This window comes from Myotis brandtii, unplaced genomic scaffold, assembly GCF_000412655.1.
Source record: "Myotis brandtii unplaced genomic scaffold, ASM41265v1 scaffold56, whole genome shotgun sequence".
In the NCBI taxonomy this organism is placed as follows: domain Eukaryota; kingdom Metazoa; phylum Chordata; class Mammalia; order Chiroptera; family Vespertilionidae; genus Myotis; species Myotis brandtii.
The window spans coordinates 3,721,366-3,740,482 of record NW_005370080.1 but is presented as its reverse complement, the minus strand read 5'-3'; the positions used below and the strand labels follow the sequence as shown (position 1 = coordinate 3,740,482).

The window sequence follows — 19,117 nt, the reverse complement described above, 5'->3', positions numbered from 1 at the left end:
GGAGTTGATTGTTCCCTAAGAAATCGTCATCTTTAATCCTTTCTCTAATATGAAAACTCTGGCGTCAGGCTGCCTACAAACGATGTGAAAAATGCTCATGTCTGTCTTGTGCTGAAAAGGGTGGAACTCAGCCAAATGCACCAATGCTCTTCTCCCCAGCGGCTCTAAAATGCCTCAGTTCAGTTTGGTTTTAAATCCCTGATGCTTGTGGCTGATTGCTTCTTGCAATGAAGGTAAAAGAGATTAGAATGCAGTCACCACTCCATCAAATCTCTCCACTGCCTTCAGTTTAAAAAAAGAATCTGTTGCTTTAAGGTTTGTTGGCACAGAGCATACAGAACTATTCTATCGAGTAGCCACTGTGTTGTGCAGAGCAAACCTTCCTTTTTAAAGCAGGATGCCCTTTGCTCAAGAAAAACACACTGTTCCTAATGCCCTCATATATATATATATATTTCACTACTGTTGAGGAGAGAAATAAAGTATCTTCTCTTTGTCTTTCTCATCAGCTCCTCTATTTATAGCTCTCTATTTTGGCTTTATAGTAGCACACGCTCACAACGCAGCCTTTGTTCATTCTAAAAGTTTCTAATAGTAGATTCTCTGCAAGGTTGCCAAGTTAGCAATACTGCTAATAGAAAACCAAGGCTGGTTATGCCGAACAGCTTCATCTTTAGTTTAAGAAGGGAGGGGGGTGGGCGGTGTTGGGATCTGAAAATAAAACCCTTGGTGAAATGTAAACACAGGGCATGACCTCAGGAAGGCGGGGCATGGACAAGGCTTTTCCTTGCCTTTGTGGAGCTTCCCTGGCAAAGCATTAATGCTTCCCAGTATTTAACTTCTCACTTCCTGACAAATGTCACGGAACCCCAACTTGCTCTCTCTTTCTCATTTAGAGGATGCCTGTGGTCATCTGTTTTTTTGAAAAACTTTGTATTCCAAGCCAGTCATTTTCCTTGTTTATGCATTAAAAGAAACAGATGGTGCAAACCACAGGGGGATAAAGCCAACAAAACACAACCTCCCCATTTCCAGCATTCCCAACGTTGCCATCTAATTCACATTGGTCCACAAATGGCCTTTACATGGGACCAGCATTTGCATCTGGTCAGACATATCCAGGGAGTACAGCAATGCAGTCTGACGCCTGAAAGAACGTGGAGCTGGAAATGGACTTTTGGACGCTCCCCTCCCCTGCCCATCGCTTGGGTCGCTTTCCTGCCAATTAATTGTGTGTTCTCTCCTCAGGGGAAAGTGCTGACTGTTCTGTACCTTACAAAGTATCCAGTTTTGTGGTCCATCAGGCCTTTGCTTCCTGCTTGACGTAGTACACAAAAGCCTTCCTACTGTCCCCGAATTACTGAACCCCAGCCTACGAGGAACACCAAGGTCTAGCAAAAGGGACATAGATTTTGGAAGAATTCTCCTGAGCAGTTACCAGCAAGGTACTGGTGCAACTGCCACACAAAGGGCATTTTAAACTAATTTCCTCAATGAAATCCAGTTATGTTTTCATTCCCTTACCCCCTGCCCCTCCCCGTTCATTTTTCTTTTCTGCATTCCTTTCCTTCTATGTATTTATTTATAGTTACAAGAGCTTAGATTTAGGAATGACCAAACTGACCTCCTAGTTCATTAGTGCTGCCACCACGGGGCTAAGCTGTGGGATTCCTGGGCTCTATGACTGACGCTGCTGCCACTGCTTTCCTGATCACCCTGGAAGAGGACTGGCACTTTCCAAAGCTGGGTTTCCTGTCCCGATGAGGAATCGGACCTTCCTCAGCTGTCAGTACCATTCTTGTCAGCTAACGAAGGAGTCTGAAGGTGGACACTGAGGAGAGCTATGAGGCAGAGAAGAAGGGCTGACCGTAGACATTCCGAACAGGGAGAGTCCATTTAATAAATCGCCAACCGCTCTGGCAGGGTAGGATGAACAGTGCAGGGACTGGGTTGTGTCAGCTTTCTCACTAATCGGCTTCCTTAAAAACAAGGAGTCAGGCACGCCCCACACTTTGATGTGTTTGATTTATACAATTTTGGGCCTCAGGTCCTGGGCAGCATGAGCTGTTTTTAGAGATACTTTAAATACGTCCACATCTCCTAATTTTGAGAGCCGTGCATTTTAAAGAGGAGTCTATCTTTGAGGTAGCAGCCAGATCTAGGGAACCCTGAAAACTAACTCATGTGGGAGTCTGTGAGCTGGAATAGAGGCCCTTGGGGTCTGTCATTCATGTCTCCACATTTGGTTCAGCTGAGCTTGCACCTGGCCTGCCGCTTAGACACCTGTGGGGCTGAGCAGATAGGGTGAAGGGAGAAGCAAGCTGAGTTCTGTGTAGGGGAGACAGACATGACACCCTACTGAAAAGAGGCAGCTGTTCTTCAGTTCCAGTCAACTGCCATCCTGAAAAAGTACCGCCTGTGTTCCCAGGTCTTTCAAGTTTCAGAAGAAACCAGAAATCTGGATTTTTAGGTGAAATCTGATTTTAGAAATTGGCTCAAATATTTCAAACAGCACCTTGGCCAAACTAAGCATACCTCTGCCCCCCCTGGCTGCCAGTCTTTGCCTTCACTGGTGTGTTTCTGCCCTCCTCCTTCAGTACCTTGAGAGCCTCTGAGGGAGGGTGGACAGCTCTTGGCTGAGTCCGTGCCTTGGCAAGACCCTGCTTTTAATACACATCCTGCCTTCACACCTCTGTGCCTTTACTCATGCTGTGTTTTTGTCCAAGATGCTCTTCTTCCTGTTCTCAGATTCAAATTTCATTCAATTTTCAAGGCCAAGTAGGGTGCCTCTGTCCCATGAAGCCTTTCGCAGACGGATACAATAAGTATCGCCCTTGGCACTCCGGGAGCATGTCCTCCATGCGTATCTGAGGACATGTACTTATCACTTGTGGTTTGACTGTTTCAGTGCCTCCTCTCAGCATTGTGGAGACAGAGATCATTCTTCTTCATTTAAAAAAAATTTTTAATTGATTTTTAGAGAGAGTGGAAGGGAGAGGGAAAGAGAAACATCAATGTGAGAGTGGAACATAGACTGGATACCTCTTATATGGGCCCTACCAAGGATCAAGCCCACAACTTGGGCATGTGTACTGATTGAGAACAGAACCAGCAACACCCAGGTGGAGGGGACTGTGCCCAACCAACCACTGAGCAACACCAGCCAGGCCATTTTTATTTAATTTATTGATTTTTTACAGAGAGATAGAGGTAAAAAAAGGGAGACAAAAGAGAGAGAGAGAGAGAGAGAGAGAGAGAGAGAGAGAGACATTGATTTGTTGTTCCACTTATTTATGCATTCATTGGTTGATTCTTATATGTGCCCTGACTAGGGATTGAACCACAACCTTGGCATATCAGGATGACACTCTAACCAACTGAGCTACCCAGCTAGGGCCTCTTCTTCATTTGTATATAAACAGCAGTTTAAAGGCCCCGCACTGTGTCTTGAAAATAGCAGATCTTAAATAATGTATTGACTGAATGTATTAACAAACTAAGGAAAAACTCAAGGCTTTTCTTAGCAAGATGATATGGAACTAGAGAGGATACTAAACAAGGTCTGCCTGTATAGGATAAGACTGGTTTCCAGGTAAGTTAAGCTTTAGATTGAGTGGGATCCAAGGGACAAAGGGGTAGAACTCTGTCTTACCAGCCATGCATGGTAGCTTCGGGCAAGTGAGGAAGTAGAGTGACTGTTAGATAAAGCTGAGAAATCAGAACCCATGGGAAAATGATCACCTGCACTGCATTTGGTGCAAACCACTAGTAGAGGCCAACTTGGGCCACTAGATGGTTTCCTTTTCCCAAATCTAGAGCCTGCATGTGACACAAACACCTGTGTTCTTTTCAGCCACAAGCCAGAAACATATGCGGGAGTTGTGCAAAAAAGAAACAAAAACAAACTCTGCTTTTTACCTTAACATCAGAAGGAAAATACAATAGAAAGGAACAGGGGTCAAGCTTTCTCTAGTTGTGAGAATATGCGACAGGCCTGTGTCATGGGAAGCTGTGTAGCAGAGGCCATGGCCACATTGGGCCTTTAGCTCATTGAAAGGATTAGGTCTGATGAGGGGAGTGATTGAGAACATCAGCTGGATTCAGACAGAGCTGGATCTAAACCCCGTTTCTACCACTTACTAGCTGTGAGAACATGACCAAGGTATTTGTTCATTCTAAGCTGTTTCCTCATTAGTAAAATGATAATAAAATACTTATAGGATATTATGAGCATTAAATGAGATCAAGTTCAGAAAGTACTCAGCATAGAGTAAACCCTTAAGCCTTAGCTCGTTTTAATATAATTGTTATCTAGGTTGACCTATTTTGCCTATGGACTTAAAATTGTGAACTAGGTCGTTTAGGTCAAACATTCTATCAGAGACAGCTTAAGAAAATGAGAAAAAGATATTAAAAATCTTCTTAATAGCATCAAAGAGTTAAAAGATAGTAAAGAATTACTGGGTCCAAATTTGGAAGTAGAGAAGGAATTCATAGAGCCCACATGTTTCCTACACTGGATTTATTAATTCTCTGTAAGCCCAAATTTTGAGGTTGCATTTTCCTTGAGGACATTTGCTATTGTCTCCGATGCTACATTGTGTTTTTTATAGCTCTTCCGGGTGATGGGGGATATGAATGTTAGGTAGTGGCTTACCAAGGTAGAGACCCTGATAACCATGCCCCACTTTGGGTTGGGACCTTAAGGGCTGCATGCTAAAGTAAAAATGAACTGAACTCACCCTTGCATAGGCTGAGAGTAGGTTTTAATCATGAGGGTTGGCAAGAATATCTCAATGTCTGAAACTAGAATTTTGTATGCCTATTAGGCTGAAAAAAGGAAATAAAATCCACTCTCGAAGTAGAGAACATCTTTATAGGATTTCTTTAAGTGATTTCTGTAAATATCTCAATAATACAACGTCCACCACACAGTCAAAGATAGCCAGGAATGCATGAGACAAGACTGGGAAAGAAGACAAACAACAGCCTATTCTTGCTTTCTTCCTAATATGATGAGGATGTTGTTTGTGTCTTAATGATAGATTCGAAGGCCATTTGCTTCAAAATGTTTCATGATTAAATGATGGGAGAGAAAAATGTAATTATTCTTAGATTTAAGTCAGATAGAAATTAATCTCCACAAATGCATGAAGTGTTCCTAGTGAGGTCTTCAAGACAATGGGAATTTTAAATCAAAGCAGTAAATGACAAGAGACTTTGGCCCTTGATAACATCAGCAGCTTTACTTGGGTTACTATTTTACTTGGTCATATCAGTGTTGCCATTGTCACGTGTATCACCCTAACAGCCTAAAACACTCCAGTGGAAAACCCCAGGAGAAAACATGCTTTATAAGGCTTAGAGATAAAGATGTTTATCCAAGAGAAAGATGGCAAGGTCCAAAACCCAGGGCACTTTATTGAATTTCTCTTCAGATAAGGCCTTTTCAGTGGAAGATCACAAGCTGGGTTTGTCAAGAGGATCTCACCAAGAAGTAGGGCACATACCTATCTGAATATCTAAAAGCAAAAGACTTCTCATGAGATAACTTGTGCTCACATGGGATCACTTGTCTCAAGGCCTCAGCAAGTCTGCTTAGGGGCTTCTTTCCTTGGGCATCACCTTGCCTCCTTAAAGAAGAGCTGGTGGGGGCCTGGGATTGGGGCATCTCAGCAGCAGAGGCCCTGTGTTTAGGAGAACTTCATCTTCTCAACTGCATGCTGACAATCCAGTAGAGCGCTGAGGGAAGGGGGAAGGGGCAGGTGTGCCATTCATGAAGTCAGATCCTCCTTGCCCCCCAAAATCCTGCAAACGCTCATTCTTAGAGTTTCTGGCCCTGCCACGTCTGCTGTGCGTTTTTCTGATGCCAGCTCTACCACCAACCTATTTATCACAACTTCTCATCTCTCTCCTCTAATAGTTGTCCCCATTTTGACTTCTTCCCTCCTACCATGCTACCAGCAACCCCAAGGAAGAATAAAGGCGGCAGCAACAAAAAAAAAAATCTAGATCAAGCTCTGATAATTGACCAATGGAGTGTACCCATGAATCTAGCAGAGCATGAATGTGTGTGACCAGCTCCTGGTGTTTGGCCCCCAGGCCTACTCAAGAGCTAGGCAACCCAGGTGGTGCTCAGGAAATATAATGAATAATTGATGACAAGTTAAAAAGTGCCACCGTGCCATACTGATTACAGTACATATTTATAACCTCGACATTAACAGTACTTAAGATGGTCAGAATTCAAAAGTGGGCTTCACTGGTTAGCAGCCATCTATTTGCATTTTTCTTGGCATATGTGGAAAGTAAAATTAGATTGCTTCCTGTCTATCTCTAATCCCCCCACATCCCCTGTTTTACTTAGAATTTTATACTTTATTTATTTATTTTTATCTCTGAGTTTCATGCATTAATAAGAGTATTTAGATTTCTAAAACTGCCTGTTGGAAAGGACTTATTTCACTTAAATGCCCTTAAAAAGCATTAACAGAACCACCACAATATAATAACCTCTTTGTCTTCAAGCCCAGGAACGATGTGATCCTTTCCCTTTGAAGAAAATCTTAGGAAAAGAAACATCCTTATTATCACTGTCCGCCCATTAGAACTTGGATCCAATATTTAGAAACTGCAAAGTTATAGAAATTTGTTGGTTTAAAATCCAAGATTACTAGTTGCTTTTTCTATGATCAGAGAAAAAGCCACATGTTTCCTACACTGGATTTATTAATTCTCTGTAAATTCTCTCTGCCCAGCTTGGGTGTAGCAGTGAGCTCATTTATTTACTTGCATAGCAACAATATAATGAAAACTGTGTCTGGTCACCTTCATGGGCCATGGCCATGGTTAACCCTTCCTAATGCTTATCTTGTACTCATCAAGATTTTTCTCTCTGTTTTTGGGAAGCAATTTACTTTCCTTTAAAGACATTTTGATGTTTAATTTTATGCTAGAACTATGCCTTTTGTTAGACACATCTAAATTACGGTCAATCTCTTTTTCAAATGAGGAAAAAGTAACAACTGAAAGCTCAAAAGTGGAACGGGGCTCTTGGGTCACTTTCATTTGACACAGCATTTGGGCGGCGAACTACTCAATGGAAACAGTGCCCTGATTGTTAAGGCCCTAGCACGTCTCCCCTGCTGCTTTCAGGAAGCTCTTTGTGTAGTGAGTGCTAAAGCAATATTTAGTTATGGAGTGACCAAGCGCCAAAGAGCAGTTAGAAGCTCTTTAATGTGAAAGAACATGATGGGAAATGACGTCTGGGTTCCTAAGTAGTTTGGTCTTTCTCTGGACAAAGCCTAATACAGCCCGTGACAGTTGGATATAGCAAAGCTGTTTTTTAAATATCCCATGAACCAGAATGTTCTTTGAATGAAAACTAGAAAAGGCACAGGCATTTTGGTTCTTTTGATGTCCAAATAAATTCAACAGGACACTAAACACTAAATCTAGATTTTTGAAGTGGATTTTAGAGAGATGTCCACAGATGCCCTAAAGGGGATATAATTATGGAAAGAAATCAAGGAATGAAAATGTCTGGACCCAAATGCCCATGGGTATCGTTCCTTCCTTAAATAGGAGACCTCCCACGGCTTAACTGGGAGGAAAGACAGGCTGGCTGATGGAGCAAACTGACCACGTGGCAGAGTTTAGTGCCAGGTCTGAAGGGAGCTGACCCAGGGTTGTCGCTTCAAGAAGCATCAGACCCACCAAGAGCCTCTGCCAACCCAAGAGGATTAAGGAGGAAAATGGGCAGAAAATAATGAGTTCCAGTATGAAGTACTTTCTTAGCTCTTTGTAACAAAAAAGAGAGAAGAGTTCTTAATACCCAGATCGGGTATGGAAGCTGGTCTGCCAACTCTTTCTCCCTGGCTTAGCATAGCCCAGTGCTCCTCTCTCTGTTCCTGCCTGCTCCCTGCTTTCTACTGACATGGTTCTATCTTCTAAAGGAGACTGTGGTTTCTAGGAAGGTGGATTGAATCCTAAAGGAAGAGTAAGAAGGATTTGCCAACACTTTGGGGGTCAACTGAAATTTACATCAACATCTGAGTGTCTTTTGTTTAAAAAATTTTGAGTCCAGGTCATTTCATTAAACTTTTCAAGCAACTCTGTGAAAGAATCAGATAAGGATATTTGGATCATAAAATTTTAGCAAAGACCATTAAAGACAATTCAGCCTTATTCCCCATTTCACAGTTGAGGAAGCTAAAGTTCAGAGAGGTTATTCAGCTCATTAATGACAGAGGAGTGAATGAGAACCTTGGTAGTTAGCTGGGCCCACAGCATGTCCTGTTGCCTACACTCATAAGACATGTTAAAAATTTACTACTCTTCTAATTTCACAAACACTCCCAAAGAAAGTTACTTCCTTATATGAGAAGCAAAACTTAAGATCTGGGTATCTTATTTTTTGGGGTGCCCCTTTTACTGGCAAGCCCATCCTGGGAGATTTAACTATGCCTGGTTAAATGAAGTTTCCATTTGAAGCAATTTGAAGTTATTTGAAAAGATTATTTTCAGCGGCAGAGAAAGCCAACATAGCAATAGTCTCAGCCATGTCCCACGGACTTTACATCAGCTTCATGGCTGCTCAGGACTTCCGGATCAGCCTGCCATGAAACTGACCACTGCAGCGGGGAGGTGGGCATTTCTTCATCTCTTACTCAGATTCCCTCAGCATCGAGGTGACTCTAAGCATCTGAGGTGGGAGCCTTCTGGAGTGACTTGAATTCTTCCTGGCCAACAGGATGCTATTTAGCACCCAGGATTCTGGTGAGCTGGACTTGCTAATGAAGTGTCTAAATATGCCATCTTATTTTAGGGCTTGGCAACATCAACCATTAGCTGGGATGTAAAAATCATTAGTTTCAGAGTCAGACAGATGCAGGCTCAAATATCAATCCTGCCGCTTACTAGAATTATGTCCTTTAGCAAGTTAACTTACTCCTCAGACCGCAGCTCCCTCCCTGTAAAGTGAAGGTTCTATGGAACACCTTATGAGGCTACTGAGAGGATTAGATGAGGTTATGGATATAATGTCCCTAACATGGAGCCAAAGCTCAAAGGCACCATTGAGTCATGCCCACTTTAGATCTAAAATTATCTTGAAAAATGAGTAACTTAATAACATTCTAAATGCTGCACAGTTGATTGGTGGTAAATTTGAAGACAAATAATTATGCTGATAAATAAGTGGTTTAAGCACCAGGCTGTATGAAACACATATTATAAAAATTATCCAAATAAGTCAGATGTGATTATGGCATTGCTAAAGGAGCCTTTGCTTCAAAAACTGATTGACTCCGGGGTCCCTTGAAAGAGAGGCTCCTTTGTACTCTTCAAATGTTACTGGGGTTATAACTTTTAAGAAAGACACACCCCTCTAGAAACGAACCTTGACAACCAGGTTTGTGGCACAGCTATTTAGAACCCAGTGTGTTCTGATGGCACCCCTCTCTGCATTTTGCCCAATGTACTCACACAAGTCCGTTTTCAAAGATGAGTGCAACCAGTACTAAGTTTGCATTTCATCATCCAATCAAATAAATAAATGTATTCTTTTCTTCTCCCTCACAAATAGAGTTTAACCACTTAGCCTGACATCATACTACACACAATATCTGACCTATTCACTCTGATAAGCACAGTCACTCAGCATGAAATCATTGAAAAAGGAAGGAAGATTACCTCTGTCTGCTTTGGTGTGGGTTTATAAGAAGTTACTAATGCACTCTTAGAAATATGCATTATCTCTGAGCTTTATAACAAATTGCAACTGAGTTTGACGGCCTTGGCATTGATCAAACAAAAAGGACCTTTGTTCATTTTTAAGGAGATATTACAGTTTGCTCATTCTACTGGCGTGGGTGACTCTACTGGGAAGAGATACTTCTCATTTTCAAAGTGAGCTCATCAAGTCCTGCCCTTGAATTGCTCAAGGACTTCAAATTTTGTGTAAGATTTAAAATTTATCTTGATTCTTGAGGGTAGAGATATTAAATAAAAGTTCACTTCTCTGCATAGTCCCAAAAGCTACGTGTTGAGGAAATAAATTCATTTAAACTAGGATGATTTTTATACAGAAATGTACAATTCTGGAACATGGTTGTACTTGACTGAATTTATAAGTGACGAAACTAGAGGTACCTTCTGTTCTGTCAAACCTTGCTATTTTTCAGGGTGTGTATGTGGTGTGTGTGTGTGTGTGTGTGTGTGTGTGTGTGTAGGAAGGGAACAAAAGAAAGTGAGGTGAAGTCAGAGTTTATTTTCTCTGGGAGCTTTCATTTCCTCTAAATCTATTTTTACTTGTCGGTGGACAAATCATACAGCTAATATATAGCAGTTAGTTGGCTAGTAACTGAGTGTTGCTCTGGGCAACCAGATTTCACAATGCTTTCAATCCCAATAAGGGAAGGTCTCTGTTTTTAACCAATCAATGGCTATGGGTGTGTATGTGTGTGTACGTGTGTGTCTGCGTGTGTGTGTGTGTAATTTATGATGACTCAGTGTCTAAGAAGGTACAAACATTGTAGTTAATCTATTTCTGGTTCTTATATTACCTTTCAGGAATGGGCTGCGAAGACCTGGCTAAAATCTTTGAATCGTTTCCTGCCAACATATGGCTGCGTCCCATTTTGGAAGGTCAGCAATGTAATGGGGTCTAGATAAATTTTAATATTACTTGAGTTTTCTGAGTGCCACCCCTGAAGCAGTACTTGCCCCAGCCTAGCCCATTATACACATGATAATGGCAGACTACTAGAGTTTTAATGAGCCCATTAGCTTGAGATTAAGAGAAATGTATGACATATTTTGGAGCCATAGAGGAGGTATACACTGCTGGGGTACAGAGAGAAAGCTTCACAGAGGAGATGAACATTAAAATGGGTTTTAAAGGATGAATAGGAGTTTACAGATAGAACAGAGGAAAGGCATTCTAGGGAAATAACAGCATACCCAAAGGAAGCTCTGCCCCTCAGGAGAAAAAGTGTACTTTTCCTCTTTAGGTTACTATAGAAGAGTTCACTAATATTGTTGTCTAAACTGGGCAAAATGCATAAAAGTGAGGTCCTCAGACAAGCTGAACTGTACATCAATCACACTTTGGATGCTCATTTGTTGTGTATAGATAGATATGGTTACGGAAAACAGATGGTGACATTCTCCAAGACCCTTCTGGGGGAAAACTACCATGTATAATCTGACATATGTCATAACAGAAGGTAATGAGCTGAACCATGGGATTTGAACAGTGTGTGATGGTGAATGGGTGATAAGATCAGAACCACTTTTCAGTTTATTTAAAGGTCAATTCAAATTAAATGCTTCATTTCTTGCTTTGGCCTTGCTCATTGGGTGTTATCTGGGTGCTGATATTTTGCGGGGAGCTGGCCTATAGCAGTAAAGAGGCAGCCATGGCCCCTGCCTGCCTCAATGAGTTAATAATTTAGCCCATACTCATCTTCAGAAGGACTCAAAGCAAATCTAATTCTACCAGTTAGAATGAAGGCAACATGTCCAAACATAATCAGAGAAACACATGTGATTCCCTGTGAAGATCAAGCATGAAAGGGATGAACTCAGGGGCAGTTTTACTGATCTTTGAAGTAGAGAAATGAGGCTGTGTTAGACCTTCGTAGACCTTGGGCTTCGTAGGTTTAGGGGCTCCACTCCAAACTGTACTCCCATATTAAGTAGAATTTTTGCTTTTAAAAACTCAGCTTTTCAAATTATTGGGCTAGTAACTCATTTAATTTAGAATTGCCTCTGAGTTCTTGGAAATCACAAGGCATATTTAGAAATCTTTGCAAAGTGAGAAAAATCAAACCTACAATTTATTTTTAAATATAATCAATTAGTTATGAGCCCTAAATGTAACAATGAGATTGACACGATATTGTTTTCTACACATCTGTCTGCAAATTAATAAACATTCACATTTGTTTAAGTATTTATTAATTTCTATTTTGTAGTTTTCACCTTTCGTATTTTGGAGCCAAATTTTTCATTCAGCTCTCAAACATTCTTGTAGGCCCTGGGCATTCTGCCCACAATGCCTAATGGATAAAATGGTCTTGCACACAGAACCCAGAGTGAAATGACCAATGAAATTAAGTAAAGGTGTCAGTGTATATGGTTTCTAGATAACTCTGGGAGCTCTTTTCCACTCTGTGTCAAATTCTTATAGAAGCAAAAAGAGAGGCACACACTGAAAGGGAGCAGTCTGTGTTAGCAATAAAGTATTTGCATAGCCCAGCCAATGTGGCTCAATGAGCACATGTCCAGGTTGCAGGCTCACTCCCCAGTAGGGGGCATGCAGGAGGCAGCTGATCAATGATTCTCATCATTGATGTTTCTATCTCTCATTCTCCCTTCCTCTCTGAAATTAATAAAAAATATTTTTAAAAAGTATTTGCATATTTGGTGTAGAGTGAGAAACACAAACAGGGCTGATGCAGTTCAAAATAAACTGTAAAGGGAAAGGACAAGGCGAGGGGAACTAATATTTTTAAGCCCTTGCTATGCTAAGCACTGTGCCAGGTCCTTTCTATGTATTGCTTCTTTTAAGTCTCACAGCAACCCTATGATTATTCCCATTGTACAGATGAAGAGAGCAAAACCTGAAGAAGTTCAGAGACCTGCCAAGGAATAATAGCTATGAAGAAACAGAACCAGGAGTGGCCTAACTCCAAAGCCCATGCTTTTACACAGTCCTCATGTGTCTTCTTGTTTCACGAAAGGGTGGGGATCATATTATATGATTATCTTTTCCTAACCACTGATTTAATGAGTGATGAATGTCTTTTCATGTGGATGGGATGTAAGAAGGGGGTAGAGGCTGAAGTTTCCCAGAGAGCAAAGTTGAAGTGATAGAAGGCAGAATTCACTGTCTTTTTTTCCTCCCTCAGTGATTCATTAGTAGAAAAAACTGTGGTGGATAACATTTCTGAAGCCCACAGTCTGTTTGCAACATCAAGGGAATCTTTAACTATGGAAAGTCCCAATTCACAATCAGATTGGAACATGCCCAATACACTACATGGTCCACCCCTTTACAGTACTTCTCAGAGTGCAGTCCTGGACTACCTCCCCCCGAACTAGCCAAGGAGCTTACTAAAATGCATATTCTTAGGCCTGGGCTTGGAGAGTAAGGGAGTGCATTTGCTGTGTAGTAACAGCAAATAAAATGGGAAGAAGTCTGAGGTTTTTAGACTTTTCAGACTTGGAATGAAAAAGGTTGAGTCTAAAAAAGAAAACATGTCACCTTCCTGCCAAAGTAAACTGTAATGAAAGTTTAGACCCCACCACCTCTCAGTCAAGCATTTCCTGTTCTGGTCTCCCCTGTCTGCCTCGCACAGGCTCAGATGAAGGGAGAGCTATTTTTAAGGTGCAAACAACCAGCGCTAAGAATGAGAGAAGTTATTTATTTATAGTTACACCTTTCGACTATTCTTGTTCTCCTCTGGAGACAGAGCCTGGTTTGGCTTTCCCTTTGAATCTGACGTCCGTGGGGTAATGACTTTGAAAGGTCATGGCCAGTCTATCCTCTCCAGACAGGAATCATTGTCTTGGGCAATGCTAGTCAGAAAGCTGTTTACCACTTCTTGAGGAATTCCTCCTAATGTACACCCACCACCCACCGGGCTTAGGCAACACATGTTCTTGAGAAGTGTTTTGTGAGACATACTTTATGTGTTAGAAGGTGATTAAGATGCATTTGTGGCTTTGTTATTTAAGAAATCCAAGTGTAAATCCCCTCCCCCCTATTTTTTTTCAACAGAAGATTCCATTATCATGCAAATAGATATTCTCTAATTTATATGGATTTGTAAATTCAGACTTTGAATTAGATTTTCTTGAGGCAGGACACCTCAAGAGTTGTTCTCAGAGTCAACAAGATCTTTTTGGCATAGAGAGCTGCATCTTTCCTCTTGTAATTCAGAGGTCTTTTCTTATTCCATTAAGTTTGTCATTCTTAATAATGAGAGAAGTTATTTATTTATAGTTACACCTTTCGACTATTCTTGTTCTCCTCTGGAGACAGAGCCTGGTTTGGCTTTCCCTTTGAATCTGACGTCCGTGGGGTAATGACTTTGAAAGGTCATGGCCAGTCTATCCTCTCCAGACAGGAATCATTGTCTTGGGCAATGCTAGTCAGAAAGCTGTTTACCACTTCTTGAGGAATTCCTCCTAATGTACACCCACCACCCACCAGGCTTAGGCAACACATGTTCTTGAGAAGTGTTTTGTGAGACATACTTTATGTGTTAGAAGGTGATTAAGATTCATTTGTGGCTTTGTTATTTAAGAATCCAACTGTAAATCCCCTCCCCCCTATTTTTTCAACAGAAGATTCCATTATCATGCAAATAGATATTCTCTAATTTATATGGATTTGTAAATTCAGACTTTGAATTAGATTTTCTTGAGGCAGGACACCTGTGCCTGTAGTGTTCTCAGAGTCAACAAGATCTTTTTGGCATAGAGAGCTGCATCTTTCCTCTTGTAATTCAGAGGTCTTTTCTTATTCCATTAAGTTTGTCCATTCTTAATACCAACCTCACTGGACCCCCTGTAGACCTTTGGAATTTGCCAGTAAACAAAAGAGAAAAGCCCTCCCTCTAACACTCAGGTAAGCAGCAGCATCTTGGTGTTGGCTGTTACCCTTATAAGCTCACTGACATATTTCCTTCCCAGCACTGACAGTACAGTGTCTGCTTATGTCACACACTACAATGTAAGCATCGTGAAGGTTTGGCTCACTTTTTAATTCGTCACTGCATCATAAGAATAACTTTTAAGATGCTTAAAAGTCATTCAGTTAACACATTTCTATTTATCTCAAATTGTTATCACATTGGAATTATATAAAGTGCTGACAAGGTCATTCCTTCCCTTTCTTTTATTTTCTTTTTAACATGATGCCTTTCTAAATATCCTAGCTCCACTCTTTTCACCCACTGGCTCAGGCATTATTATGGGAATCACTTGAAGGATAAGAGGATGACTCCTTTCTAAATACAAGTATCTCTGTGTTTTAAATGAATCAAACTGTAAGCCAGTAACTGCAGAACAAGTTGGTTGGCATGACCCACTCCCAGCTTCCTTGCTTCCTCTACTTCTAGTGGGCTCTTTGTGTGCCAGGCCAATGGGGTCATGACTCAGCTTTTGGTGAAAGGAGGGTCCTTGCTGCCTCACTGCGCTTGTACAAAATTTGGTGCCTTGTACCACTTAGGGAAGAAACAGAAAGACTAGAAACTATTTGAGTGCAGAACCTAGGTCTAAAAGCAGATCTATCAGAAAGATGGAAACAACTTAATGATCCAGTATGCCCTGGAATGGCATGGGAATCCATGATGCCTTTGGATCAACAATAGTTGGCACATAGTAGGAATTCAAAAAAGTTTTGCTGACCAATGAATGAAAAAAATGATGCAAAAATAATGCTGAGCTAGGGTATTTAGATATACTTACCGCTTGGAAGACATACTTACTTCTTGGAAGGGTCAAGTTCTTATTTTGGGAACATTTCTATTACTCTGAGTGCAGTGGAAAAAAATAAATTGGAATAAAAATCCAGTCAGTTGCTCACTCACCTTTTTACTTAAGTGGGGACCATTAGCCCCTCCAATGCCTCTTTGCACTGATGGTGGTACTTGATACACATCTTGTTCCTGGGTACCATGGCCAGTGGGTACTTGATAAATTCCCTGATTTTGGTAGGAAGGTGGTACTTGGTAGATGATGTCTCGAGGAGCACCTTGTGGGTTTGGCACTTGATAGAGCTTCTGTTGGCCAAAGGTCTGGTGCATCAGTCCAGAAGTAGGCTGGTCCTGACTGGAGGAGGTCTCCTGTACTGGGCCAATGAGAAGCTTCACCCGGTTGCCTGGGACAATCCCTTGCCGGCCGTGTAAGGAGCAGAGCCACCATCCTTCCAGTCCTCCTGTGTTCTGCTCTATGACAGTCAGGATTTCTCCCTTGCGGAAGGCCAGTTCCTCAGCACACTCTGGGACATTGTCATATAAGGCTCTTGCCATAAGATTCTAGGAAGGAAAGAACAGAGGGGAATCATGTTAGAATAGTAGCTTAGTCCCTTTAACACCTAAAGCTCATGCTCCTATGGAGAGGCACACCTCCTGGAAAGAAGAGAAGAATAAATCTAAACGATTGCCTGTAAGGAGAAAAACAGATGGTGCAGACAAAAGACAGATACATACATTCTGCGTCTGCCACCAATGACATCAGACTGCCTCCTTGGAAAGGCTCAGAACACCACAAGAGCTCTTTCCTCTCGCAGCCGATGCCGTGCCAAGGAATTATGAGCAGCTCTGTTAAAGAGTCAGAGGATGGTTCCCTATACAAAACATTTTTCTTCCTCTCCCAAAGCCAGCTTAGGAAGGAAAATATTCCAAGATATTCAGATATACTACAACTGACATTTCTCAATTTTTTTCATAAAGAGTTAAAGAACATCCCTAAAAACCAACAGTATGAATGGCATTTATATTCGGAGTTAAAATGGAAACAAAAGTACACTTATACATGCCTTGGCAGCGCTTACAAATTCTCATTCTCAGTTGATCACAAGGTCCTTGGATACGGGAGAATCTCCAAGCAAGCATTTCTCCACGATCCATCAAGCATGGAGCACAGTGTGACAGTATTTGCATCTCCAGATTAGATGGCGGGGAGCTACAAAGAATGTCTCACACGTGGGTAGATACCATTTCTTTCTCTTTTGGTCTTTTATTCATACCTTTCCTGAAAGCCCCTCCTCACCGTGCCACTATTTCCTTGAGTCTCGCCATTCACATTAGAAAGGCTGTGCCTTTCCCTTTCAGGGGCCCAAAACACTTTCTCTCTTTGTATGAAGGCCTGTCTGGTACATTCAGTACTAAGCAGACAGCCAAAGTAGGCATTCAGCGGAGAGTGGGCAGGCAGTACGTGCTGACATTCTTGGAAGCCTTTCAAAGGCTCCAAAGATTTCATTTCTTGGCGTTAGCAATGTTTCGCAGCATGATGGCAGCCATCACCACATGCCTGCTCCTTCCCAGCGCACAGAGGAGTCAGGGAGCGTTGTAAATTCACTGCAAGCACTCAGAAAACTAAAAGTGATCCCTCTAGAGCTCCACTAAAATGTCTGGATGCACTAGAAATTGCTGCAATGATGACCATTTGTGGGAGGAAGGGCTGCCGAAGGGATGGAACATGTTTGTGACTTTACACAATAGTGGAATTTGAGGTTGTTGTTTGGACTTCTGTGCCCTGTTTTCTTCTCTAGAAATGTGGACTTGATCTTTGAGTTTCATGCTTTGCATTCCTTTATAACTGACACACATTAATCATCTCCCCCCGTACGGTGCCCCATAGCCGCAGGCCTTGCTCTGTGTGCTGGTTCTCCACCATGGAGCGGCTGTGCTCTATAAGGGATCTCCCCTCTGGTTGGTGGTTGAGATGGGGTCCTATGTTTACTCTGTTCACCAAACTCCTTAGTCAGTACAACTACTTAACCTAAGGAAAGGATATAAGGCCATAGTGGTCAGTACCAGGAAGCCTAGTGATGCTCTTTAAGGATAAGGTTAAAGTCTGTTCCTGAAAGTTTTGAACTCCAGGAAGTCAATGTACCCAGGTGAGCAGTGAGGGAAGCCAAAGGGAAACTAAGGGGTTTGTGTTCCAGGTGAACGCTTTACTTAGTATTTATATTCCAGGAAGCTTTGGGTTCCTTTCAACAATTAAAAGTTCATTTAATAAAGACAGAATCATGAATTATTTTATTCTGCTTTGAGGAGCCATTTAAGAATGTGTCCTAATCTCAATATCTCTTCTGTTTCTCTTCTTCCATCTTTCGGATGTTCTGTAGTTTAAAAGAAAAGTCATAGATTATAGAAGACAGGATTCTGGTTGTTTGTACCAAAATGATTTGAGGAAAATTACTTCCCAGAGTGGACTGAAATTATAGAACAGGTAGAGAGCTGACCCTAAATCTCTGTTCCTTTTTCCAGGGCCCATTCAACAACTGGGAATGGCTGGTAAGGAGGCCCCAAGATGAAATCAGAAGTGATAAAGAGTAGGGGCCAGTTCTACGGGAACTGAGGGTGGATAGCTGTGCAATTATATTGGCTTCAAAGCAAGGAAAGAAAAGAAACAGAAAACAATAGAAAGGCAGAAGGCTACAGACTTAATCAGCATGAATAAGTAAGTAAGTTGAGGCTTCGGGAGTTGGCCCTGCCATGGGATTCATGAAGCACTGAAGTAGAGCACAGACCATGCATGATCAGAGGCAGGCAGAAGTCGCTGTGTGAGGGTGTTCTGGATGTTTTGTCTCCTGTTCCAGTGACCTTCCCATCAACTGGTAAGCAGCACGCTAATGTTTCTAGATGTGCCCCAAGAGCTGCTTCTCTGGGAATACTTTCAGAGCCTATTGTCCTTGCTAATGTAGCTGCCTGGGTGAATTCTCCTGATTAGTTGTCCATGATTTCCAAGCAGTCCTCCCTACTGCCTATGGAGAACAGGACTTAGAGAGAGTTTGGCATGGCTGTTAGTGCTAGGCACCCCATTGCTAGCTTGACAACTCACACATGGATAGATATTCTTAGTCTTGGCTGAATAGGAGTGAATTATTTAATGTCTATGCAAGCTACAGAGAGCCAACGTCTACACCCAGCCACTCTCCCAAACAAAAGATTCCAGCTACAGAGAACTTTAGAGACACCTGGACCCATTCTCCCTGTTTTACAGACAAGGAAACAGGTCTGGGGAGGGCGGGGCGGGGGCGGGGGGAGTTTATCATTTGCCTAAGGCCACACGGTTGGTGTCTCAGATGAGAGGAGAACTGTGGTATCAGTTCAATTCTCTCTCCAGAACTCTAAACCACCTTAGCTCTACTACACAGTGTCCTCCTGACTGGGCTCAATTCCACTATATTTCATTCAGTAAAGTTCTAAAGATGACCAATTCTTCTTGTCAGGTCTCTAAATAGATTCTTGGGATTTGGTGTCCTAACTGTGCAACTTGGGCAGACTACCTCTCCCCTTGTGCCTCAGCTTCCTCATCTATAAAATGATGATGTGAATAACTGCACCCACCTCATGGGTTTGCCATGAGGATTAAA

The 19,117-nt window shown here is 41.9% G+C and overlaps 1 protein-coding gene across 3 annotated transcripts in view; it reads right to left on the bottom strand.

The window, feature by feature from the left end:
• Positions 1 to 19,117, bottom strand: part of NEDD9 (neural precursor cell expressed, developmentally down-regulated 9) — a 179,274-nt gene that overhangs the window by 9,079 nt on the left and 151,078 nt on the right. For all 3 annotated transcript variants that reach the window (XM_014549559.1, XM_005878427.2, XM_014549560.1), the window contains one exon: positions 15,603 to 16,049. In XM_014549559.1, coding sequence (XP_014405045.1) covers positions 15,603 to 16,049 — 447 coding nt within the window. The remainder of the gene's footprint in view (positions 1 to 15,602; positions 16,050 to 19,117) is intronic.